Source organism: Pseudorasbora parva, chromosome 9 (assembly GCF_024679245.1).
Source record: "Pseudorasbora parva isolate DD20220531a chromosome 9, ASM2467924v1, whole genome shotgun sequence".
In the NCBI taxonomy this organism is placed as follows: Eukaryota; Metazoa; Chordata; class Actinopteri; order Cypriniformes; family Gobionidae; genus Pseudorasbora; species Pseudorasbora parva.
Window position 1 is genome coordinate 8,958,910 of NC_090180.1, and position 27,911 is coordinate 8,986,820.

At 38.2% G+C, this 27,911-nt stretch overlaps 2 protein-coding genes and 1 non-coding gene across 5 annotated transcripts in view; 1 reads left to right on the forward strand and 2 right to left on the reverse strand.

The window, feature by feature from the left end:
- Positions 1-2,309: 2,309 nt before the first annotated feature.
- Positions 2,310-5,942, forward strand: ghsra (growth hormone secretagogue receptor a). Its single transcript, XM_067453059.1, has 3 exons — positions 2,310-2,363; positions 2,651-3,617; positions 4,965-5,942. Exons 2-3 carry the CDS (start codon positions 2,840-2,842, stop codon positions 5,267-5,269), a joined length of 1,083 nt encoding a protein of 360 aa, XP_067309160.1. The 5' UTR covers positions 2,310-2,363; positions 2,651-2,839; the 3' UTR covers positions 5,270-5,942.
- Positions 5,943-10,748: 4,806 nt separating this feature from the next.
- fndc3ba (fibronectin type III domain containing 3Ba) overlaps positions 10,749-27,911 on the reverse strand; it is a 151,973-nt gene continuing 134,810 nt past the window's right edge. For all 3 annotated transcript variants that reach the window (XM_067453745.1, XM_067453747.1, XM_067453748.1), the window contains 4 exons: positions 24,445-24,660; positions 20,869-21,035; positions 20,622-20,749; positions 10,749-14,416 (listed from right to left, as the gene is read on the reverse strand). In XM_067453745.1, the coding sequence (XP_067309846.1) occupies positions 14,105-14,416; positions 20,622-20,749; positions 20,869-21,035; positions 24,445-24,660 (823 nt within the window). In that variant the 3' untranslated portion in view covers positions 10,749-14,104. The remainder of the gene's footprint in view (positions 14,417-20,621; positions 20,750-20,868; positions 21,036-24,444; positions 24,661-27,911) is intronic.
- trnaa-agc (transfer RNA alanine (anticodon AGC)) lies at positions 26,464-26,538 on the reverse strand. The gene has a single exon. It is a non-coding gene; the product is annotated as a tRNA-Ala (tRNA).

A 27,911-nucleotide genomic window follows, 5' to 3' on the forward strand; every position in this document is an offset into this window, starting at 1 on the left:
CTTGTGTCGACTTACAGAAAGCGTTTCTGTCATTGCCAACAAAGACTATATAACAAAGTATTGAGGTGAACTTTTTTTATTGACCAAATACTTATTTTCCACCTTAATTTGCAAATAAATTATTTAAAAATCAGACAATGTTATTTTCTGGAAAATGTTTTTCTCATATTCTGCCTCATCCTAGTTGAAGTTTACGTATGATGAAAATTGAGAAAATGAGAAAATGAGAAAAGCCTCTCTCATCTTTTTAAGTGGGAGAACATGCACAATTGGTGGCTGACTAAATACTTTTTTTGCCCCACTGTCTGTGTGTGTGTGTGTGTGTGTGTGTGTGTGTGTGTGTGTGTGTGTGTGTGTGTGTGTGTGTGTGTGTGTGTGTGTGTGTGTGTGTGTGTGTGTGTGTGTGTGTGTGTGTGTGTGTGTGTGTGTGTGTGTGTGTGTGTGTGTGTGTGTGTGTGTGTATGTATACTCCATACAGCTTACATGTATTCATTTGAAATGTGTTCTTTTAATGTTTGGAAAAATTACTATCAAACAGTAATGACGTTATCTATAACTATAACATTAATTGGTTAGACTCGCTATATGTATAGGTTTAGCCTTAGCAACATACCGGCATGTTACACAGATTCAATGACCGCAGATAGACAAATTAGCTGAGAGAAAATATATCTCTGACGCAACAACGCCACGGCCAAGTAAATAGTTTAAGAAATCAACAAATTGTCTTTTCATGATAATCCTTTTTTTTCGGGATGGGCCTTATAGTTTTAGTCAGATGGAGTATTTGAGCCAATTATAGGTTCCAGGTGAAATCAACTTTACAAGAATGCTTTAAACTGCATTCTATAACCACACGATGGCACTGCCCAACAAGTATCCATCTTCATAACGCTCGGGGCTTTTAAATAACGTGGATGTATATTTTCTGTCCACTTCCGAAAATCTCTACCCATATGCCGTATCTACTTAATCAAAGATAAACCAATGAAATCAGTAATGGAAGAGTCCTTCAGCATTCGCAGGTGACACGCAGCGCGCATTACGCGCGTCTCTCATCCCCCGTGAGGTGATTTCATCTCTCCCACCCGACACTTATCTTTCTTCCTACACCAAAGATTCCTTAAATAGCTTTAAGACTAACGATTTCCTGTCCAATGTGGACAGATAACTTAGCAGAAAAAGCTGGATTGCCATCCTTAAATCCTCCAAGTTTTCCTATCAGTTGAACACGTCATGAGGACATGTATTGGACAACAAATACTATGGGAAGCCAAACAATCCAAAAGTGGGATGAGTCAGCGGGCTGTTACAGAGCTCGCGCCGCGCGGACATGTCATCTGCGCGGTTCAATAGACCGAGCCGCGCGGCCGACTCGTCAGCGCAGCGCGGACGTGTTTACTAGCGCTACCCAATGGACAGCGCGGCGCGAATTAATCCGTTTTTTCCACGGTCTATGGAACTAATGCTCACCAGCGCTGTAATGAACAATTTAAACCGATACAAGTTCATTTGAAGCAGAAACTTCAATGACTTTGTTATCAATATTATGATATTATGATATAGCCTTATCTATCTATCTATCTATCTATCTATCTATCTATCTATCTATCTATCTATCTATCTATCTATCTATCTATCTATCTATCTATAATTATGGAATTCAGATATAAAAAGCTTAAGTATTACAGTCATGGGCGTCGGAAGCAAATAAAAAAAAATGTAATTTAGTCTACAAATAATAGCTGAATGCAAAACTTCATACAATAGGCTAATAAGATTAATTACCTGAACATATAAACTCTGATATAATTACCAGGAGGTTGGCGCTTCTCAAGAGGAATATGATATTGAAAATCATTAACGTTTGCTTTACAGATATTTCCATATAGCGTGCAGTTCAGTATCGACACAACACTGACTTGACTTTTCAAGATAATAAACAAAAGAAAAGGCATTTTATCCCCGATTTCATTTATCTACTGTAGGGAAAACAATTAAACTTCAGCAGAGAACCATTTGTAAGGAATGAGGGGTTTCTTTATTGTAGCCTATATTTGAGTGCATTTATGGTTCGCGCCGCGCTGCCCATTGGGTAGCGCTAGTAAACACGTCCGCGCTGCGCTGACGAGTCGGCCGCGCGGCTCGGTCTATTGAACCGCGCAGATGACATGTCCGCGCGGCGCGAGCTCTGTAACAGCCCGCTGTCTCGTCCCACTTTTGGATTGTTTGGCTTCCCATAAATACAACAGGGTGCGAAATACTGAATGAGCTTCAGGAAAACAGACTTTTTAAAGGAACTTCCGTCAGCAGTTCTCTGTCAGGGCGCATGTTCGTGCGCCACTAATAGTACGCCTCTGAAAGTAAGTTAAACTATTAAAAGGGCGTTTAAACAAAACAACAACTATATCTGTTAAATGTATATTTAAAAAAATAATGGCATTTTTGTCGTTTTCACGGAGCGCTCGAGCAGCTTACTGTTGCTATGGTTACTTCCACAGGCTGACGCGACTTCTGTTCGCAGGCTTTTATTCAGCGCACTAAATGCGACTTTTGTTGTTTTGGGAACGTTGCTAGAAAACGCTGCTGAAACATATAAATAAAAGAGTATGTTTTGAAGATTTATTCTACTTGTTTTGACTTCTTTTAGGGGGCTTGAAGCCGTGGGAAGTCAGACCCTCAAAAACTCCCATAATTCCCAGCCCGCAGTAAAGGTTGTATAAGTTAAATAACAAATGTTGGGCAGCCCTGAGCGCAGCACGATGGGGAGTCGGTGGGGAGACTGTCCTCCCCGAGCTCTCTCTCAGAGGAGAATCTAGACGCTCCATGATCTCTCAGCATGCCTGCCTGGACGAACCGGTCCAACTGTTCCTTCAACTGCAGTTGGGATGATAACGCGACATACTGGGGCGTCGAGCACCCGGTCAACATTTTCCCCATTCCAGTGCTGACCGGGGTCACCGTCACCTGCGTCCTCTTCTTCTTTGTGGGTGTAACAGGGAACCTGATGACCATTTTGGTGGTGTCAAAATACAAGGACATGCGAACCACCACTAACCTGTACCTGTCGAGCATGGCCTTTTCGGATTTACTCATTTTTCTCTGCATGCCTCTGGACTTGTACAGAATCTGGAAGTACCGACCTTGGAATTTCGGCAACATACTTTGTAAACTCTTTCAGTTCGTGAGCGAGTGTTGCACATACGCGACCATTCTGAACATCACTGCTCTCAGTGTGGAGAGATACTTTGCTATTTGTTTTCCTCTTAGGGCAAAAATAGTCGTGACCAAGGGTCGCGTGCGAGGGGTCATTTTGGTCCTCTGGATAGTATCCTTCTTTAGTGCAGGACCTGTATTTGTGCTCGTCGGGGTCGAGCATGAAAATGGGACAAACTCGTGGGATACTAACGAATGCAAAGCGACGGAATATGCTATTAGGTCAGGGCTCCTAACCATCATGGTTTGGGTCTCCAGCATCTTTTTCTTCTTGCCTGTGTTCTGCTTGACTGTTTTGTATAGTCTCATCGGGCGAAAGCTCTGGAAGAGAAAAAGGGAGACGATTGGAGAAAACGCTTCGAGTCGTGATAAAAACAATAGACAGACAGTGAAAATGCTGGGTAAGTGCCCGGTTTCATCACAGTATCAGGTAACCGCGATTAAGTTGTTTATCATTTGCGCACTTTACGCACAAGCGCACCCATTACGCACGGGATGCGCTTGGCACAAAACAGCAGCACGGTCCTCCATAAACTAAAATGCTTTTGTTAGAGGACCTAAAAATGTACTTTATGCGGTAACACCTAAATTAAATGTTTTTATTCAAGTAAATGGGACATTGTACACTTTTCCAGGAAGAAAAGCTAAACATTTCTGTCGGATCTCTTTGAATGGTAATACATTTCAGTGTGCTGTGCCATGTTAAGATTATATATTATAAAGGTAACACAGTGACAGTTTTCCGTTGATTTAGTCATGAAACCTAAATGTCATTATAGTACAAATTAAAGATAACTGGGTTGATCAATTAAAATGGTTGGTTACACTTTATTTTAAGGTGTCCAAGCTACTGTTTAATTTTACATTTAGGTACTGAGTAATAATAAATTACATATACTTTTCAATAGCGTCAAGGTTTGGATTAGGGTGTGGTTAAGCATGTAATTATGCACAATTTATAGTAATTAGTAACACTTTACTTTTATTTAAGAACGAACTCAAGAAAATATAAGATAAAGTGATACAAAGAGGAGACACTTGTTATTGCAAAGTTTGCGTTGTGAAAGAGTGATTATGTTTCTTATTTAATGAAACTGTTCATCATTTTAAAAAAGGGGGAGTTGTAATGGGGTTGAGAGAAACATTATGTCCACTAAAATACTTCTTCATAATAAAATTAAACAGACACTCTAAAAAATGCCGGGTTAAAAACAACCCAAGTTGGGTTGAAAATGCACCGACCCAACAATTGTTTTAACCCAATGGTTGAGTTGTTCTTACCCAGCAATTGGGTTGTCTTAAGCAACATTTAACCCAACTACTGGGTTAAAACAACTCAACCACTGGGTTAAAACAACTCAACCACTGGGTTAAAACAACTCAACCATTGGATTAAAACAACTCAACCATTGGGTTAAAACAACTCAATTGTTGGCATTTTCAACCCAACTTGGGTTGTTTTTAACCCAGCATTTTTTAGAGTGCATTGACTAATTTTGTGTTCTAAGAAAACTTTAAAATACCTGTTAAAGTGTGAGGCTATTGTTATTGTTACCATATGTTCAAGTTTGAGATATATTTGTCTCCTGAATAATATTTGCTTTCTGCAACAAAGTGAGGAACAAGGTGCTATTTCAATATTCATTTACTCTGATTTCTCTCTCTCTCTCTCTCTCTCTCTCTCTCTCTCTCTCTCTCTCTCTCTCTCTCTCTCTCTCTCTCTCTCTCTCTCTCTCTCTCTCTAACAGCTGTGGTGGTGTTTGCCTTCGTGCTCTGCTGGCTTCCCTTTCATGTTGGACGCTACCTGATCTCCAAATCCACAGAGATGGGCTCTCCTATCATGTCTGTCATCAGCCACTACTGTAATCTCATCTCATTTGTACTCTTTTACCTCAGTGCAGCAATCAACCCTATTCTGTACAACATCATGTCCAAGAAGTACAGGATGGCAGCTTGCAAACTTTTCGGACTGCGTAATAACCCACGAAGAAGCACATCAGTGGCTAAAGGAGAGAGCCCACCGTGCTGGACGGAATCCACTGCCAGCGTGTGACTGCACGTGACAGACTCTCTTTACCGTTAACAGCCATTTCAGACCTCATCTAATGCTGCCATCATTTTATAAGACGACGTCTCTTAATTAGACACAAGATTTATATGAAGGTCTCGTCGATTTTCAGACAGATCAGGGAGTATTTTAGAAAGATGTCATTAACAGCCATTTGCCTATTCAAGCTCAACATTAAATACCTTGATGTTTTATAAAAATATGCTTGTAAATAAAGAGAGAAAAAGATAACTTCAGTTGCCTTAAATCTAAATGAAATCTGGAAGACAAATTTAGCACTGTAGATCAGCAGAATCCTCATGCGCCTGATGACAGGGACTGCAGGGGTGATGCCGTTCGTTCGTTCGTTCGCCTCGTGCCTGAATGCACGTCATGCTCTTTTAGCCAGTGTTGTCACTTTCTTCATGTGTGCGTTTCACATGCACCCCCGCCCGAAGCACACAATCCAAAAGCTTTTGAGAAAAGTTCATTTAAAATAAAGAAACATAAAACAGTCAAGATTGCATAGGTGCATTTAAGTGCCCGAACATCATAAAAGCTTGCTTTTTTTGTTCTCAGTGTTTCATGTGCTGAATGTACAAACTGCTGGTACAGAATTACCCAGTTGTTGAGAAGAGTTTCATTGAAAACTTCTGCAATAACCGTTTGTGACAGTATATCCGTGCGTTAGCAAGTCCTCTTGCATCCAATTCTAAATGTTGTGGAAACTGCATGTGTCTTGTGTTCTAAAATGATGTACAGTAGGCCTACGTAGAAAATTCCTTATTTGAACTTTGTAAAATATGTAAATATACTCATGTTTAATTGGATGTCTGTTGTGATGGACGTTTTATTTTGTAAGAACAATGACAATATGATGAATTATAATATACATGAATATACTGTGTGTGTGTGTGTGTGTGTGTGTATCTATCTATCCATCCATCCATCTATATATATTATATATATATATATATATACACACACACACACACACACACACACACACACACACACACACGTGGCATTGATTCAGCAGGTGCTAAAGCATTCTTTAGAAATGTTGGCCCATATATTTATATCCCATTTCACTAAAATGGATGGATAGATAGATAGAGAGAGAGAGAGAGAGAGAGAGAGAGAGATAGATAGATAGATAGATAGATAGATAGATAGATAGATAGATAGACAGACAGACAGACAGACAGACAGACAGACAGACAGACAGACAGACAGACACACAGACAGACAGACAGACAGACAGACAGACAACCCCTTTGGGTAAACAGAGCACAACCAACAATGTATTGCAGATATCATTAATGTCAATATTTAAATTTACAATATCATTTGTGTATTTAGTCTGAGTTAAGGGGAATCAAAATACCAGAAGGGTAATTAGCTCCGGAGAAACATGATAGCAGCTGATAGTACTGAAGGAGCTTATTATATATATATATATATATATATATATATATATATATATATATATATATATATATATATATATATATATATTCATGCTGTGATAAACTGTACGGTGTATTTCTATAGCTAGACGTGATCATCTGACAGTCAGCTGATGCGAGCTTCACTAACATGACCTGCCAGAACTAACACTACACTGGAGTTGTGAAATTTCCTCACTTCTAAATATTCCAATCAACTGTTAGTAGTATTATAACAAAGTGGAAGCAATTGGGAACAACAGCAACTCAGCCACAAAGTGGTAATTTACGTAAAATCACAGAGCGGGGTCAGCGCATGCTGAGGTGCACAGGGCACAGAAGTTGGCAACTTTCTGTAGAGTCAATAGCTACAGACCTCCAAACCCTTGGTTTCCATGGCCGAGCAGCTGCAGCCAAGCCTTACATTATGTGCGACTGGACTCTAGAGCAGCGCAGACGTGTTCTCTGGAGTGATGAATCACGGTCCATAAAGACATGGATGAGCAAGTTTGATGTGGAGGAACTTGACTGGCCTGCACAGAGTCCTGACCTCAACCCAATATAGCAGAGACTACAAAATTCTTGTAGAACGCCTTCCTAGAAGAATTGAAGCTGTTATAGCTGCAAAGAGTGGGTCAACTTCACATGAAACCCTACAGATTAAGAATGGGATGTCATTAAAGTTCACGTGCATGTAAAGGCAGGCTTCCCAAAACTTTTGGCAATATAGTGATAGATAGACCGACTGACAGACAGACCAAAAGATAGGTAGATGATAATACTTGGATACAACGTAACTTGGAATAGTAGTTGAATTTGGGACTCTGTGTTAATTTACATAACCCCCAAAATAGACGCAGCAGTTTATTATAGTCTTTAAATAAATAATAAGGGATTTAATGATATCCATGTGTAAAGTCTGACTGTTGGAGTTTTATAGATGTCAAATCAAGGTTAGAGTGGCCAGACTGGAGAGAAAGAGGATTACAGAGGAGAATGCTTTCATAAATCAGTCAGAGCTCCTCATGAAGCAGAAGGTGACGCTGCAAAATGAGATTGTCCACCATTCACACATGCCACTTCTGCCTACCATCACCATAAAAAACACAGCCCTGATAAAGAGGAGGAGTGTAAACACTCTTCACAGTGTCAATTACAGGTCAATGAATTAACAGAACATCATACCTGGGCAAACCGTTTTTAATGTTTGACTTCACCTAAAAGATTTCTGTCGATTTTAATTAGTGATTGGAATCAATTTCCACAAACATAACTCTAAATGTCTTCACCAGTGTTGGGGGTAACACATTATAAGTAACACAGGTTACTTTGTTTTACCGTTTATTGACTGACAGCTGTCCTGTCTCCATGTTGAGAGAAATCCTGAGTAAGATGCAGAAGTGTGAGTGCAGTGTGAACATGACGGTCTCTCACTTGCACAAAAACAGATTCAATATTCAGTAAAGATGTTTCAACATATTACTCAGAAATGCAATGATTAAAGGCCCAATATGTAATTTTAGCCACTAGAGGTCACTTATTCAAAACAAAGGCGTAGCTTGATGAAGCCTTGATTTCGCAGAATCAGGGGAGTTATCTTCACCTCAGCCGGTGGAAAAGAATCAGACGGGACTCGAGCAGAAATCATGGATGAGCTATTGTGCAGTATTAAAGATTTATTAATGTTACTGTCGTATGAAGCAGGATGGAGCTGAAAGCCGTTGGAGCAGAACGAGGCCACTGGAGCGATTGCTAATGAGAGATAAATGCGGCACACGGCTCGAGCGCTGTGGAGCTTTTCTTATGCCTCAGACAGTCGCTTCCGCTTCTTCCGTTCATACGTATGTGGGGTAACGCAGCGCTGTTTACCAAGTTAGATACACCTGAGTGTGTTGAAGGTTATGTTATAATCATAGACTGTAAAAAAAATATGGACGTAGTGTCCGTGACGTCACCCATAGGATTCTGATAAGCCGTTCTGAAGCTTAAAGTATGGGCGAGCTGGGCGTTGCCATCTTGTGAGCAAGTCATCGCGTGTCACTCCTGGATAACAGAAAATGGGCAAAAAGGCGGGATGTGCGCGGAGCTGAGGTGACGCAATGACTATAGACGGCAGATAAATGGCTATCCACTCGTAACCATGCCCTTAATTATGCAGGACTTTAAGGCTTTATATAACGTAAACGTATGAGTTATAAAAAAATTCACCCCCCTCACAGTTGTCATGAAGATCAAAATTAGCTTTATAAGCCAAAACCACAATTTGTACCAGGCTGTAAACATGTTTTTTTCTGCTTTAAAGTTGAGAATTTTAACATGGGGCTCAATGAGATTCTGCTCCTTTCTGGAGCCTTTTTTTTGGCCAGTTGAGGAATTGCAGTTTACATTACTTCCGTATTGGCTTCAAGAGAGATCGTGGGAGGTTGCCGCTTGGTTATAATGCTACTCTGTGCATTCGCTCTGCGGCTACTATGAGACACTTGTTGCACACAGTAAGCTGGATTGATATTAGGCATGGTAAAACATGGTACTCACTGTAAATCAAGAAAACGAGATTTAGGCTAAACAATAAGACTAACTGTGTTGAGCTGTATAACAGTGATTCGTTTTCTGTCCAAACGGTTATTTACCTGTCTAATAAAAGATACATGACATCTTTCGTGTTTCCATGGTTTCTAAAAAATAAAATCAAGGGTAACGTGGGTATGTCAATGATAGGCGACGCCGAGATATTTTAATCCAAAAATCGTACATATTTTGCCTTAAATTGATAAATTACACAAGTATAATTGATGTACTTAATCTCACTTTATTAATGTATTTGCTGCTGACCATTAATGATCCAATTCAACCATGCAGCAAACAAAAATGAGTTTAGTTAAACATAAGAACAGCTGAATTTGCATTTGCTTCATTCATATACATTTGTCAACAACAACAACAAAAAAGTCATTAGAAGATATTTTTGTTGAAAGCTGATGACTGAGAAAGGCTTCAGAAAGGCCTCCATTGACATTCAGTTCATTTCCACTGACCCACTCACAAAGGCACTAAAGACTTCATTACAAAGCCCAATTCACTACAGTGGTTGTACAATAATTTTACGACGCGATGAGAATAGTTTTTGTGCGCAAAAAAAAAATCTAAATAATAACTTTATCTGCCAAGATATTGTCTTCTGTGTAGGTCTCTGATGTGATCTCACCTGGAACTCACGCGATACCGGCGCTCCTCCTCTTCCGGGTCATGTTTTCAAACAGCGGATCTGCCTCATATTCTCGCGCATGCGTCGAGTTCACGTCAATAACTTGGTGGATAAAGTCGTTATTTAGATTTTTGTGCGCACAATAACTATTTTTGTCACATTTTAAAATTATTGTAGAGCCACTGTAGTGAGATGGACTTTGTATCGATGTTTTTAGTGCCTTTATGGGTCTTGTGAGTGGGAATGTACTGAATGCCAATGGAGGCCTTTGTGAAGCCTTTCTCAGCCATCAGCTTTCAACAAAAATATCTTCATTTGTGTTCAGAAGATGAATGAAGGTCTTACGGGTGTCCAACGACATGAGGGTGAGTAATTAATTAAAAAAATATATTTTTTGGGTGAACTAACCCTTTAATATTACTTTAGTATTAAACAAACTAATAAATAAACTTTTCCCCAAAAAACACAGCACCAGAATAACAGTTGAGGACATCTTTCCTTAATGGAAATTTTGATGGTGTTTAGGTTGCTCAGTATTTAATAATTGTTCTTTATAAAGCTATTCATCATATCATTCTACAACATGAATCTTAACACAGACTTAACCCTCCTTTATGAGCGAGTAACTGCTTCAACAGGTTCAGGCGAGGCACTTTTGGTGGAGGATGAAATTGGACTAGCAGCTTCAACGAGCAACATAATTCTACATCAGACACGGCAGCATAATTGTAGAACAGCCTTTCAATAAATGAGAATAAGGACATATTCTGAGGCAATTCTTCAATCAAAAGCTCTGTGAATTATTAACACCTCCAGAACAAAATACAATCTGTCAGAAAAAATTAAAACATTTATTGGGTATAAATATATTACATACACGCTACAGATACAGATAAGTCTTACATACATAGGGTAGTATTTGCAAAAATCTATACATTAACAATGATATGGCAGTTTCTTTTATATATATGCATATGAAATTGTCTAACATTTACAATACGAGAAAAATTTATGACTTTAAAAATTGTAGATCATGACAAGCCTGGAATGTTTTGTATATTTTTCCTTTTCTGACTGTTTTTTTTTTTTTTTTTTTTTTTTTTTAACTGAGGTAAAAATACACTTTTTTTTGGAAAATACTTGAATACACTTACGGTTCTATACATTTCTCTGGGATGACTGAGAGCTGATCGATCTCCAAACCATCATTTTCAAATTCATTTTCATATTTAAAACAGAGCACAAACAAAACAAAGATAAAACGGAATAAAATACAATATAAAAATACAAAACTATACTTGGGCCACAAAACTGTTCTGTGTTCTTTTGAAATTTTACAAGGACCAATAAGAAAACAAACAAAAAAACATAAAAATTGAGCTCACCGGTTGGGATCAAACACTACTAACATAATGGGCAAAAAAAAGAAGAAAAAAAAAAAAACCATTCACTAACAATAAAAGGACCCCATGTACTTTCAGACTTTCCACTAAATATGTTCAAGCCTGTGCGGGCCAGTTTTACAGACATTTCTTACTGCATGATACTCTCGATATGAAAGCAATAGCAACGTTGACTAGGAAATACAGTTTTATCAAGATAAATCTAATAAAGATTAATGTTTCACTTTAAAAAGTGCTTAATTTCTGTTAGTTGTCATACTATATATCTCTATATATAATTCCTTAGCAAAAATACTGGAATAAACTCACTATTGCGCTATGTCTGAAAAAAATAAAAGGAAATGAGAAATGTCACTTGCCTGAAACAGTCTGATTGTTTTTTTTCCTTTTGGCGTGAAACGGCATGTAAGATTTCACCTCAGAAGGATTATCAAAATAAATGGCACAATTTTACTACTAAAAAAAAAGTGTAGTCACAGATGAAGTTTAACTTAAACTTATGTTTCTCCTTTTCAAGAAACCATGTTCTAGTGTCACAAAGGATTTGTCAAGTAACCCTTTAAATAACAACAAAAAGCAACATAAAAGTGGACAAGCTTCCGCTTTGGCAAACAGTAAGATAACATAAGCGTCATAACACTCTTTAGTAATGCCAAATGTAGCTATGTACTGTATGTCCCGTTACACACTCACAAATAATAATAATTAAAAAAAAAAAAAAAAAACGGTTAAACATTTGCTACGGTTCTCCATGAAAAGACAACTAACTGGAGTTCGGCACTTTGTAATAGGAGATGAACAGACATTTGGTTATATATAAATGTTTTAGCATGGTACATGCTACATGTTCCCAATTAATGAAAGACATAAACGTAACCAGAAATATGAATGAAAGGAATGCTGGCCTTTATCGTTAATCTACAATACATAAAAAATAACTGAAATAAAAAATAAAAATAAAAAATAAAAACATGCTACAAGAGAGGGGAAAAAAATAGTACATAACTACATCTCTTAATTTCTTGAAAAATAAATAAATGAAGATTGCACTTTAATTGCCATTTAAAGTACTGTATGCAATAGATAGTATAAATAACCCTAAAGAATGATACCTTACTTTCCCATTAACTTTGGCAAAGGTATTCTGAGCTAGTAAACGATTTGCTTACGAACAACTGGAGCAAGGCACAGCTTAGGTGAGAAAACAGATCAAATAAATGCATTTAAAACGGCAGAGGCAGATACAACGGAATGACGCTACCGACGACAGCGATATCAGAATCGTTCGGCAATGTTTAGTGTTTCGCAGCACCCTCTCAGAAACAGTATTTACTTCTTCTTCACCTCTGAAAAGTCCATGTCCCTGAGGTACAATACAGGCTGTCAGTTTATTTCTCCGTTTTCGAAACCTCCTAACCGGTTCTGCAAGTGTAATGTGGGAGAAACTCTTTGGATTGATGGGAACTGCTGGTTTGTACCTTTTACTTGGCTAAAGATGCACTGCGAGCGCATCAGGCTGTTTTGGCATGAACATCAGGTGCAGCGGGTGGAGGAATTCACTGCTGCTTTTGACAATAACCTTGGTAAAGCACCTTAGAAATGCCCAACTGGCTTTCACGGATTCAAAGAAGACGAAACATTCAACGCGTTGACACAGGCCACGGAGAAAACACAACGGGAGAAGTCCCGGGCACGCCATTCACAGAGTGAGCAAACGGGCTATTTTGGTTCCACAGCTACGCACTGGCCGTCGCGACTCCAGTCCGAGAGGGCGACGTTAGCCTAGCCAAGTCATCCGGGGGGCCGGAAGGCGAGAAGTAGCCCTGCGTCACTGCACCTCAGGACTAGATGGCCAGTTGTCTTGGGCGGAAAGAGGGTGCGTGGTTGTTACCGAACGCGTGGCACGTCAAACTTCCCATACCCTCGTCCACCGCCACCACCACTGACCACAGATAAAGCACCATAGATTGTGAATCGACACGCTCCAAAAGACAGATCTACCTTAAACTCGTCGGTACTTATATTACAATAGCTCTATAGAATCTTATAGATTTATATTTGTATCTATATATATTAGATAACTGATTCCATTCATAGGAAAAATAAACACACAATAGCAGCATCACTTAAACCACACTTGGATTGCAACTTGCTTTGGCAGCTTAATGCAGGGGGCTTTAAAACAGTCTTACTACGGTAACAGTATGTCGTGTTTCTGAGAAGGATCGTGATCGTACAAAGACGCACGGACAAAATGCGAATGTCACGCGATTGTGTATAGTGAAACGGCACTGGGTGAACCGTGACCGTGGGTATTACACCATGATAAAGCTATGATACTCGTATATGGCTGTGAAACAAAAGCACACTTGGATAAAACAAAGTAAGGCCATGAATGTGGAGAAAATACCAATACATTTTCCTCCCAACATATACGTACACTTAAAGGGATACAAAAAACGAAGCATGCAAAAACAGGCCGTCGCGCAACTCTTCGTAAGGCTTGATGATGTGGTTTTGCTTCCCCAAGAATTCAGAGCAAAATCCACACGCTGTAAAAGAGCGAGTGACACAGTGATGCACAGGCAGGCCGGAAGGCATCAGAGAGAGAGAGGGGGGGGGGGGGGGGGGAAGAATAAAAGACAGAGAAAGGAGAGCCTGTATAACATACTCAGCCTACAGTACGTCGCATCGGATGTATACTTTAAGTGTTTGTGTGTTACTCCAAACGTAAATGTTTTTCTTTCTTGACTGGCTGCTGGTTCTGCGTTGCTTTTTAACATCTTCATTTCATGAAGAAGTATTCCACCACAAAAGCGATGAGGAAAGACAGGGCCGCGAAAGCCCCGACTAAGACCGCCGCGAAGCGCTCGTCCGTGGCGAACATGCCGCTGGGCTTCAGGGTGTCGGCGGAGCTGAGCTCTCCGGGGAGGGCGAGCTCCGTGCGCCGCAGTGTGAAGAGCGAGGATGGGCTGAGGGGTCCGCACAGCTCCTGCGTGCTGTCCTGACACCGCCGACACACACACACACGGAAGCGATAGTCTGTGTTGTTTTGCAGGCCCGAGATCTGGAAGGTTGTGTCCTCTCCCTTATATAACTAAAAGAAAGAAAGAAAAGAAAGCTTGTGAAAAATACAGTTTTATAAGCTCAAACTGCAGAAAACTCACTAACACCAACAACTGGTCACCATCAGGAGTCGCTCATGTTTACAGGTTCAACACAAGTTAATGGCATAATGTTGATTACCACAGAATTTTTCTTTGGTAAACCAATTTGTGGTTTAAAAGCAGAAAATGTAAGCTTGTGTTATACTAATAATATTTAGTAATATAATACAATAAAATATATAATAATATAATGTAATGATATATAATTAACAATGCTAGTTATTAATACTATTAAAAATACTACTAATTATAAAATAAAATATATGCATTTTTTAAAATAATAAAATATTATTTGCATGGACCCATTTTATATTAAATGCCCTTTAAAGGGATAGTTCACCAAAAAATGAAAATTCTGTCATCATTTACTTACCCTCATGTTGTTCCAAACCTGTATGCGTTTGTTTGTTCTGCTGAACACAAAAGAAGATATTTGGAAGAATGTTTGTAACCAAGCAGAGAAAGCAACCATTGACTTCTATACACTGTAAAAAATGATATGTTCAATAAGTTATGACAACATATGTTTTTACATTGTTTTAACGCATCAAAATAAGTTAAGAAACGTTAAACTTGTTTTTATTAGTTATACAAGATGTAACTCATTTTTTAAAGTCAGTTTAACATAATTTAAGTTGAAATAACTTATACATCTAAGTCAATTGTAGTGCAACAAAATTTGCCTTTTTTTTACAGTGTAGTAGGGGAAAAATACTTTGATAGTCAATGGTTGCTTTCTCTGCTTGGTTACAAACATGCTTCTAAATATCTTCTTTTGTGTTCAGCAGAACAAATAAACTCTGACAGGTTTGGAACAACATGAGGGTTAGTAAATGATGACAGAATTTTCTTTTTTGGGTGAACTATCCCTTTAACTACGTTTTTACTAAAATTTAAATTAATAATTTGATACAATGCACTTATTGTGTACATACATGTTTTACATTGTACTCCATTTTTAAAATACCTGGCATGTAATTACTGTAATCTGTAATTAATTTACACATAATCCCACCCTTAAATTTACCCGTACCCCCACAGCCACCCCTGACCTTACCCGTATCCCACCTCAATATCAGCAGAAGTGTTAGGCAATACAATATGAACACAGTTAGTACAGTGTATTTATTTTTTTTAATGTACGTACACAGTAGTTAAGCCACCAAATATAAAGTGGGGCCATTTACATTATAAAATATAAAATAAATATGAATCTCGTTAAAGCATGTACTTTTTATAATGATAATTCTTTATAATAGCAATAATAATTCACTATTATTATCAATGTTTAATAATTCATGTAGTTGAATGTTTGTATATAACTAGTGATTCTATCGATCAGGATAAAGTATAATAATAATTCACAAAATGTAATATTAGGAAAAGGAGCATTCAACATTTATTAAAGTAAGAGCAGAGGGAAGCCTTTCTATGTCAATATGATAGATAGTGGTCAATAGGGTACGTTCCTCATGTGAGCGGGCCTTCATATCCTGTACTTTTGACAACGCCACAAAAATATATAAGGTATGACAGAGAGTCTAGATAAGAAAACTATACAGAAAAGATGATTTTTCACCGGGAAAATATATCTTCCAATTAGACTACATGCATGATATGCGGTTACTAACATGAAATATTCAACACAAATTCAAGGAAGTCTGATTAAAATGCAGAATAGGTCATGTGTGGGAAGAAAAGCCCATTCTAAATGACACAACACAGAGCGCTTGCTATGTATGAGGCTTTTCACATGTGGCTGCTTTTAGTTTGCCAAACAACAGTTGTTCAATTTCACTTGAAAGCCACCCACAATTTGTAACCTTCCTTACGCACTGCTGAGATGGACACATTTTCATTTGTGGACATAAATGAAACAGAGAAAAATCACTAAAAAGTCAAAACGTTCCGCTCTAACAGGACAGGAGCTAAATATTAAGACCTTCATTGTTTATTCCAGACGTATGGATAAAGTGGCACGGCACAAAGGTGTACAAAAACTGAGAACTAAACATTTGATGTTCAAGAGGAAAGGAGAACTTCAGCTTACCGTGCACATCAGGCTTTAGAAAACCCTAATGTATCAACCATATACACAAGCTATGCAAATACATTTAGAAACCGTCCCTTTCAGCAGTATAATGCGTCGAAAAAGATAAACTTAATAGAAGTTGTTTCTGCCAACCCTTTTTGACAGCTACTATTTCATTTTTCCATTTGCAGCGAGGAATGAAACAGATGCCATTTGAGTTCAGAAGAGCGTGTAAAACGGAGACAGCGATGCACCCGTTAATGAAAGTTGACAAAAACAAGCCAATTGCTCCTGAGCAGACAAAATAAAAATAAGTATACATTTTATAAACAAACTAAAAAAAAGTACAATGCGATGAAATAAAACACCCACCAATTTATTCAGGTCCACAAGTGCTGACATTTCATATAACAGCACAGGAAGATTTCACTATTTGTATCACTTCTATGTTTTCAATACAATACTACATATAGAGTCGATATTGAATATTTTATTGCTCATGCTCTTTTCCTCAGTTTTTACATTTAGATTAACTTTGAGCAACAAATAATGGAAAGAGTAATCTTTAAAAGTAATCTTAAAGCATCACAAAAGTAATAAATAACCTCTATCAAATCTCAAAACGAATATCCATTTTCCATACACTATATTATACTGTGGTAATGCCTAAACTAACACGTGTAGTGTTTTGTGATTTTTTAAATTTGATGTATATTGAGTAAAAAAGTGCAGCATTTTATTGGTTATTGGACCTTAATAATAATATAATTACAGGCCAAAATTGGAACTAACTTTTACATTAAGGGTCCTATTTAAAGCGCATGGTGCACTTAGGGCATGTCCGAATGCGCTTTTGTTAGTTTAACGATGGGAAAAAACGGTAGGCGTGCCAGGTGCATGGTCCAAAAGGGTCATGGGTGTGTTTTGGGCGTAACGTGCAATAAAGAGTCTAATCTCCCGTTCCCATTAAAAGCCAGTTGCGCTGGCACCATGGCGGATTTCGCTACTTACATGGCAGAATTTACGAGCAGAAATACAAAGTGTGTTTTCTTTTCTTTTTAGCATTTAAAGATGTTTGTGTGCTGCTGCGCATCTGTGTGTGCAATTAGCAGAGTGTACGCACCCTTTAAATAACACAAAAATACTGCGCTATTAACTTTAGACCCGGTTTTTGTTGGTCCATGGCACAGTCGTTTCAGTTCCTCAAAATAGCGACGTGCCAACAATGCACCTGAACACACCTTGTTTTCAGATCAGCAGCTCGCTGGGCGAACAGATGGGCCTTTTCTATTTAAACAGCGGCACTGGACGTGAAAATGATAACTGCGTCGCATTGAAACTAGAGCAAAAACACTTGGATCGCGCCTGGCATCGCATTGCGCCAGGTGTATGATAGGGCCCTAAATGGCCAGATGTCTATGCTTACGTCATTTTAATTCACTAATGAAGAGTAAACATGCATTGGCTGTACAGTTAGCTGGGTGAAAATGATCTGAGATGTAGACGGGATTTGTGCTGGATCCCTGCTCTGTCTCTAACTTTTACGTGTTTTATATAGTGGAAAAAACTGGTGAAATTGAGATATACACTAGTTGCTAGCCACCTTAGCGCAGAGTTCACAGACACATCAGAAACAGTGCAAACAGAACACAGCATCTGCTACCTTTAAATGCTCACTTCTCTCTACAAGCAAACAACCCGCTCCTGACTCACATCCATTTAAACAGCTGACAGGACAAGGCACACATTAGCAGAGTAATAGGAACCATGCCAGCTACATTAGACATTAGAACAGCAGGGCACTTGCCCCTAGCAGAGAAATATATGAGTGAAGGAAGGGATCTGATTGGCCCGCTCTGGTTATGACAGAAGCGGTCATGTAGAACTCCATGGAGAGTCCTCGTGGCCTTCAGAACCGCTCTGCTCAGTGGATTTAGACTCACCGGATGATCTACTAATGTGGCCATTAAAATGTAAAATGACAGCACATTTGTAACAGAACTGACAAAAAATGTGTGCAATAATGTCACTTGCAGTGCAGTGAATGATAATAATCCTCCCTCTGTGGAAAACCAAGGACTCAAACACGACAAACATCACAAAAGGACAAACAGTAACACTATTTAGGCAATTTAGGCATTTTATTAACTATAAGTAACTTTGCAACTACACGTCACCTACCAGTCATTAGAATATTAGTAGTCTTAAAGGCATAGCTCAGAATTTTAATTTAACCCTTGATTTACTCACCCTCAAACCATCTTAGGTGTATATGACTTCAGATGGATGTCAATTTCAGACAATCAGAGTTATATTTAAAAAAAAAAAATCCTGGTTAATCCAAGCTATATAATGGCAGTGAATATGAGCCCAAAATATGAATCTGCTAAACATTATTTTGATGGTTCCCCAAAAGACTGAATACAAGTAACTTTGCAAATACAAGTGAACTTATTCTACTAAGACTAAGTCTAAAGTTAACATGTAATTGCAAATTAAAGGAAGTGTATGTAAGATTGTGGCCAAAACTGGTACTGCAATCCCTATCCCCTCTCCCCCTCCCCCCGACTCAAGGTTGCCAGATAGGCTGCATGATCCAGCAGTCACGTTTGTAACTACAGCTGTGGTAACTAGAGCAGAGCTGGCAACCCAAATGCCGAAACACTACTGACTTCGTGATTGGTCGATAGGTGGAGAGCGGAGCTTCAGGCCAAAACACAACATGACAACATCAATGTCAGTTGAGGGCTGCAACAACAACTTTTAAATGACAATTATCCTGGCCGGACTACTGTTGTCAGTGATATAAGTATTTGAAATTAATATGATTTCTCAACGTCTAGGGACATATCAGGGCGCTTTTATGATTCATTGAAATACATTTCTTACATACAGTACCTTTAATTATTACATTTCCCTATTGATGGAATTTTCCGTCATTTATGGGACAACGATGCTTCCCTGCAATTTATGGAATTTTCCACCTTTCTGTGTTTTACTGTTATACCGTGCACTATTATGCATCTTCTGAAAGAGTATAGAATCTCTGGGTCAAAACACAGGAAAAAAAGATGCTGCTATTTTAACCAGTGTAAAATCCGTCCCTTGTCATTACTTCCCATCAATTACGTCATATCCACATTTTTCTCGATTTTACGTTGCATATACAACGTAAAATGTCTCAGGCTTTAGTCTGCGCCCTGCTTCATACCACTGTAACGCTAATAAAACTTTAATAGGAGGTGAAGACGACAACATTTAAACTGAGTGTACCATAAATTGAGTTATATTATAATTGGTGTGAATACCTTTTATGCTCAATAGTTTAATCAGGCTAACCCTATGAGCAGAACTATATGCTGTTTTTCTGTATTACTGGAATTTCTCCAAATCACAACCAACGCATTTTCAAGTCAAAAATACCAACCACAATAGAATGAAAGGCAAATAATGAAAGGTTCCTTTCTTCACTTGTATCAAGTATGATAGATGAGCTGGTTGTTAGTCTCTATCAAGCCATCAGCAGTGGCATCAGCGTTAGCCGCAGAATACTAATAGTCTGAGGCGGAGGACACAGACCTAACATCCGAGTCCTATCTCAGACTTAGACTGTGGCGATGACATCTCTCCATCTCTTTCCCTTTCCTTCAATAACAATGCAGTGCAAAGAGTAGCATTTTCCTTTAGTCTGTGTTGGTGTTAGTCGTAGTGTTTGTCAAATGTATGAAGATATTAGTATAAGAAGTTAATAATGTAAATTAAATATATAAAATAATCATAAATTACGCAAAATGCTGCGGTACAAATTAAATGGATGTCTCAAACTAAAAGCAATTAAAAAAGCAATTTTAGGGGATGAGTCATCTAAAAAGGGCTATCAAACTGAATGTGCATTAACACATTTCTCTATTTTAATACAAAAATTCTCTCATCACATTTTCATAAAAATATATAATCTACTTTGTATGCAAATTAGATAAGTAAAGAAAATGTGAATGTGTTTCTGTAGAAATGAACTCCGTGATAGAAGTCATGAGATGTATCACAGTTTCCTATAGATTAGGGCTATCGATTAGCCTGAGATGTGAAGAATGGAATCTCACCTGTTTGTAATCAGATTCTCGGCCCACCAGCACCTGTAGGATGTAGATGATGGGGTCTCCTCTCATTGGTGGAATGCTCTCCCAGCTGACTTCACAAGCATTCCCTTCCATCTGTACCACTTTGGGAGCTAAAAGATAATACACAAGTTTAGCTATAGTATTTAAATAGCCAATAGGTATCCATTTAGTACATAAACACGTGTGGCATGAAACAATATGTGGATGTTTTTGTACAAGGATACTTTACCCTTGAGAGCTGGAGGAACAGATTTGGTGGTATGGAAGGTGTGTATTTCAGAGAAAAGCCCCTCTCCTGCCTCACTCACAGCTTGAATCCTGAGACAGTAGCTGCTCGACTCACAAAGTCTCTGTACCTTATACGTGTGGCTTGGCCCTCTGTAAATTGTGACAAACCTAAAACACACACACATTTGATTTATGTTAATGCTATGTAATTTACTAATTTACTTAGTAATCGGACATTTGGTGGGTAGAATTTCATGTTTTTTTAAAGAAGTCTCTTATGCTCACTAAGGCTGCATTTAAGGCGGGCGTACACAGTGCGAATTCGGACACTCGGAAGGTCGTGAGATATTGCAGACGCTACGAGCCATTTAATTTGATCATCGCATCAAATCAGCTGGTAGGCCTACACGGCACGACTGTTTGCACCTCGAGCCGGCCGCGATCACACGAGTTTTCATGTAACACAGACACCGGAGCTTTCAATGTTGCTGCTATAGCTTTAGATACAAAAAATTAAGAAAAAAGATGTGAAAATGATTTGTTGAAAAGCAGAGAACAGCCATTCCTTTTAACCGAAACAACCAGAGGGAGAGAGAAGAGTGCACGTGAGAGAGAGAAAGTGTGTGTGTGTGGGTGTGTGTGTGTGTGTGTGTGTGTGTGTGTGTGTGTGTGTGTGTGTGTGTGTGTGAACGCAGTATGTGGCAGCCACTGAGCTAATAATAGTCATATAGATTGAGCGTATGTGACGTGCTTGTGCATGATTTGGCAATAGGGGACAGCCATATGCTGGTAAAAATCGGGCCGACTCCCCGAACTTTTTAAACATGTTTAAAAATTATCGTAAGGTCGGGAGGTGCTCTTAACGTGCTCGGCTCGTCTCGTATTTCCTCTCACACGGTGCGAGCCTCATAAATGGCATACGAGCCATTTATGAGCATCCACGATGTCCACGCGATTTCTCCCGAGAAAAAAAAAATCGTCTGCGAGTTCGTACGACAGCAAAAATTGCACCATGTACGCCCGCCTTTATTTGATAAAAAACTGTATTATTGTGAAATACTATTACAATTTAAAATGTGTTTTCTATTTTAATATATTTTAAAATACAATTTATTCCTGTGATGTCAAAGCTACATTTTCAGCAACATTACTCCAGTCTTCAGTCACACGATCCTTATTAAATCATTCTATTATGATTATTTTTGTAATTACCTTTTTTATTTCACAAATTGTAGCAATTATTATAAATTAGGTATCATTTGAAAGCTTACAATCTCTAGCGTACTCTAAATTCTTTTAGCAGGCTCCTCCCCTATTTCGGTTAATGCATTTTCACGTATATTCTCTTCAACATAATTTGTTGAACATGATTGCTCGTTTTAACGACCATCTTCAATTTGTCTAAAAAAACACAAAAAAAACATAAACCATATAACAAAATGTTAAAGAATGCCCTTTTATGCTCATTTGTGTATTTCTAAGACAAAAAAGGACATTGTGACATTGTAAACCAGACCCAGACATATAAAATATTATTTAATTGAACCTTTTTTGGTCTCAATTACATTAAATTAGGTGGAAATTTCTAGTATTGGCAGTGAGCTCAACCACCAGGTCACACAAGGTCAAAACAGGCAACAGCTGCTATTTAATGATTTTGCCAATTCCCAATGTCAAGAAAATCCTGCCAGCTTGATATCATACAAATCAGACAAAGGTAACAGTCCACTGATCTGCAGTTCATACTTAATATTCTCATCAAAGCTTGTCAAACTCTCCTCTACATGGTCTTTTCACCCAAAGCTGGTCTATTTTGGATTTATGCAAAGGGTATAGGTTCTTTCTAAGTGTTCTGATACAATATCTGCTATTGATCGTTTGATGGACAGGATAGTACATTTGTGGTTAGGTAATCTGACCAGAAATAAAATGTATAATATGAGAAGGATTACAAGTCATTTCAAAGCTGAGCTGAATCAAGACTCCCATTTGTGCAGTCGGCATCTAATTTTGATTAATCAGCTAAATCAATCATTGTTAATGTAGCAAATTCTAAACTACTAAAAAACATTTACCAAACTCTAATGCACACCAATGATGGCAATTGGATCTTAGGCCTTTAGTAAATATGGTTATCAGTATAATTTGATCAGGAATAACACACAAAGTCAAGGGGACATTATGCTACCAACTGATAGTCCTCTGTTTATGACTATGACGTTTCATTTTGTGACTTTCAGGCCCTGCACAGAATAAGATGAGCCTCAATAGCCGTGTTTCCACTGTTGGGCCAAAAGCTAGCGTGTGCCGGTGCCAACCGCATGTTCAATTGATCTGGTCTCCTCTGGGACAAAAGCCAGGGGGGTTTGTCCAACATCACAAAAGTTAGCATTTCTTTTAAAATTACAGCTCAGATATAAAAATATCTGAAGACTTGGGGCCAGATTTACCAACAGCATGAAGAGCCCAAATTTTCTTATTTTGTTTAAATATCAATTTTCCTAATTTAGTGCTGCCTTTCAGAAGCAACAGAAGATACTTGCATGTTTTTAGAAAAAAAATCAAGTACAATTTACCTTGACCTTCAAATTCAAAATAGTCCCCCCCCCGGCATCATGTTTCCTTCTGGAGTATCAGTGAATGTTTGAATCTTTTATAAGAGTTGTGTTTGAGTCTCTCAATTATCCTCAGTGTGAAAAGATGGATCACAAAATCATACAGCCACTGCTTGAAAAAGTTCAAATAGGCAAAAGGAAACGATTTTTCAAACGTTGGGCTATTTAACTGCTCAGGACAAACAAGGGACTCATGAACAACCGTCACGAAAAAACATGGATCATCCAGGTAAAAACACAAAATATTAAGAATCAATGGTTCATGAACTTTTAATCGGGTCATTTTAATAAATGCAGCTATTTTTGTCTTGTGGACTATATGTAAACATGTACATTAGTAAAATATCTTATTCAGGACATTAGTAAATAAAAAAAAATAACATGCATTTTGTATGATCGCTCTTATTTTGATAAAATTATTCACAGATTCTGCAGGGGTTCACATACTTTTTCTATAAAAAATGTATATTCTAACTGTGTAGAAAAACTGTTACTGGCTAAAGGAAATCATTGCAATAATTAGTCAATTAACCAGTCTAACACTAAAAGGATTTTTGACAGTGCTGGTTGGGGAATTCATTATAATTTCTATTAAATGCCCATCTGTCAGCCCTGTTGCCCAATCAAAAATACTGCCAACATGCCACTCTGCCAAGGAAAACAACCAACAGTTACAATTAAATTAGGTGAGCCAAAGTAAAACTTGGGTAGGTTAATGTAGTGACCTCACCAATCTATGGCTATGTCTAAAACAGTAATGCCTAAAGACCTAGAATAATTTTCAGACCTCAAAGCACTCATTTAAAAAAAAAAATGTTAAAAGATTATTAGCACCATTTAATGACAGTTCACCTTGACTAAATTACTTAATCGCTCACAGCGTGCTCTCAAAATGAATTCAATGATTTCCTTTTATCTGTGCCTTTATTGCCATTTATGAGGTGTGATTGAGATGAACAGACCTTCTATTCTTGTCCTCCATTTGCAAGTTGTAGACCATCTCTTCTCCAAGCAGGCTCTTGGCATTGCTGCCGTCTCCCCACTTGAGTTTGAGGCTCTGGGGACCCGCGGCGGTGCACTCCAGTCGGGGAGGGGCAGGTGGCAGTGGCCTGGTGCGGGCCAGCAGGGGAGGGCAGAAGGGACCGGCACCAATCTCATTCACTGCCTGAATCTGCAGACTGATAGCACAGAGAGTCTTATTTAAACCATGCACATCAGGTGATTTTTAGGGCTGGTCAATTTTACCTGTATAATCGGTGCAACGATAGAAATGTGTAAACCGTTAGATATAAGTTATATCATTTATATTTGTGTTGAACTGATATCAGTGATAAAACAATTAAATGTTTTATCAAACGGACAACCAGGCATTATCACATGGTTATTTCTGCTGTAATTCCTCCCAAAATAACTATAACAGACCTAATGTGTGAGTCACTACACTACACTGATTCATGTGCATGTGTTAAAACCACAACAATCCCCTCCGATTACAGCTGACATTCATGCAGAAGGTGGGCAGATGACACTCATATGATCAGCTTCATCTGAATATGCATGTATGGATGGATGAAATGTAGGGGGGTTCACATACAGTATGTTTATCAGCAGGCCAACAGATGTGCTCTAGTTTTGCTGTTAAACATGTGTAACACTATGACATTTCCATGGCACAACAAAATCTGATGTAGATACACTTGAGTGTTAGAAATTATATAAATAAAATATTTGAGACAACAGCTTGTTTTACCCAGTCATTTTTCACTTGAGTCAACCTTGATATGAAATGAGATGCAGTTGATCTCTTCACACACTGCCACTATAAAAAGTAATAAGTCACGTCATGCTAAGTTTCACTCACTAGAGGATGCAAATAACTTCCTTAACTTTCCCCTTGCTAAACTCAATCAAATTTATATTTGTCAGCTGAAAGTGCTTTGGGTAGGAGCCCATCATTCAAGGATAATGCCTTGTTGTGTTATTAAATCAAACGGAACCAAAATCAATTTCTGGGTTAAAAAAAAATTGTGGGTTGGGGAGTCTGGACTGAAATTAACAGCAGCTCTCCCACTACACCAGACTATTTGGTTGACATTTAACTGAAAACAAAACATACTTTAACCTTTCACAAGATTTCATTAGTCTGCACGCCCCTAATGACAAAAGACATAATCGATCTAAGAGCGATCAATCGGGTCGGGTCGGGTCTGGCTAAAAAAACTGGTACAGTGGGGTTCAAAAGTCTTAACCGGAGATTCAAAATCTCATCTTCATTTTAACCTGGAAATAAATCAGCCTGGAGATCCACTGCCCTGCAAAGTTGATATCAGTTAGTGATTTTTAAGGGATCCTGAAGACTTTGATAAGCTGCTTCAGGTGAGTTTGATTGGTGTTAGAGCTAAACTCTGCAGGACAGCGAGTCCTCAGGAGCGGGGTTGAAGACCTCTGAATCAATGAGAATGAATAAGACATATTGAGATTCTGCTCTATCTGAGGTTATTGATAACTTAAGCAAATCTGTTTTAAGCACAATATTACTACCTTAACCCATTGATGTGAATATAAGGTGTTAAATATACTGAACTGTCTCTTCTTTGTATGAGCAAGCAAAATAACAGAGGTTACTGCCATTAGGTCACTCAGAACCACTCTGGCAGGAGATTGCTGAGATAGCCTTGTATCAGATAATGAAATCTGTGAGAGTGGACTCCTGCCATCAGTTTTTTTTAATGCATATGAAAATAAATAAAAAGTGGACTGGATCTTTGTCACAATGGCAGGAAAATACAACACAGCCAGTGGGGTGTAATGAGTGGCTGATAATGCTAACCGAGAGGAAGTTCAAAAGCAGACAAATACAATATTATTGAGAATAAGCTTCATTACATTTACATTTACATTTATGCATTTGGCAGACGCTTTTATCCAAAGCGACTTACATTGCATTCAAGGTACACATTTTTTACATTATTGTCAGTTCTTGCTTTCCCTGGGAATCGAACCCATGACCTTGGCGTTGCTAGCGCCATGCTCTACTGGTTGAGCTACAGGAAAGCTTCATGACAATAAATGTAATACACCTGGGGAAAAAATGGTCATACAGTAGAAATCCTACACTAACCTACGCTAGTTTGGGGTTGGTAAGATTTTTTAAAATGTTTTTGATTTTGATAAGTCTCTTATGCTCACCAAGGCTGCATTTATTTGATAAAAAAAAATTAACAACAGTAATATTGTAAAATATGATTATATTTTAAAGGGGTGGTTCCGTGTTTTTTTTTTCTAGGCTTGTTTGTGTTTATGGGGCGCAGTATAACATGTCTTATTACTTCTTTCTTTTTTTAATGCCGTATTTTTCTTATATTTGACCTTTATTCCACACCGCTGTCTCCACTGTCTTTTGAACAGCTCGTTTGCTTCCTGCTTCCAGGAAGCCCATCCTTCTGATAAACGCAATGGTCTTAGATTGGTTAGATGGCCAAAACTAGTTTCCTGTATTATTATTGGCTGAAGTGCCAAGCACAGGTTGTCCGAAAATGCCTCGCCCCTTACCATTACGGGCAGAAGTCACATCTGCGGTGACTAGCAAGGGTTTATGATGTCACCAACCCAGGAAGAAGCTTGTTGTAGTCCAAACCGGCCGTTTTTGTAGGCAATAAACTGCCATAACTTTAAAAGACAATATCTCCGTTTGCATTGAACTTCACTGTAACTTTTCAGATGCTGTTTATGCTCAAGCAGCAACATTACACACTAACTAAAGTTAAAAAAGTGAAATCGCATGCAACTACCCCTTTAAAATACCTGTTTTCCATATTAATATATTAAAAAATTTAATTCATATTACTGTAATGGCAAAAGTGCATTTTCAGCATCGTCTTCAGTGTCACGCGATCCTTCAGAAATCATTCTGATCTGGTGCTCAAGAAACATTTCTTATTATCATCAAAGTTGAAAACAGTATTTTTGTGGAAACAAAACCGTGACGAATTTCTACAAAATTCTTGAAATGAATAGAAAGTTCAAAATAACAACATTTATTTAAAATAGAAACCTTTTGAATCAGAAGTTATGGCCACTCTTGATAAATTTAATGTGTCCCTACTGATTAAAAGTATTAATTTCTTTGGAAAAAAAAAATAAAAATCTTACTGACCCCAAACTTTTGAACATTAGTATAAACTGAGTGCGAGAAGGCAGGAAGAAAATCATTAAGTGGGGAGACTGAGACTGAGACTGACCCAACGGAAAGTGGGACGAAACTGAAAAAAAGAAAAATCAGCCCCATGCAGATCTCTAATTTAAAGACTATAATCAAAGCTCTCAGACAAAAACATGGGTTGCATAAGCTGGCTGATGAAGACACTTATGTGCATGGTGGTGGCCTCATGCAGGGATAGATGTCCTGTTATGGACACCACTTCGTAGA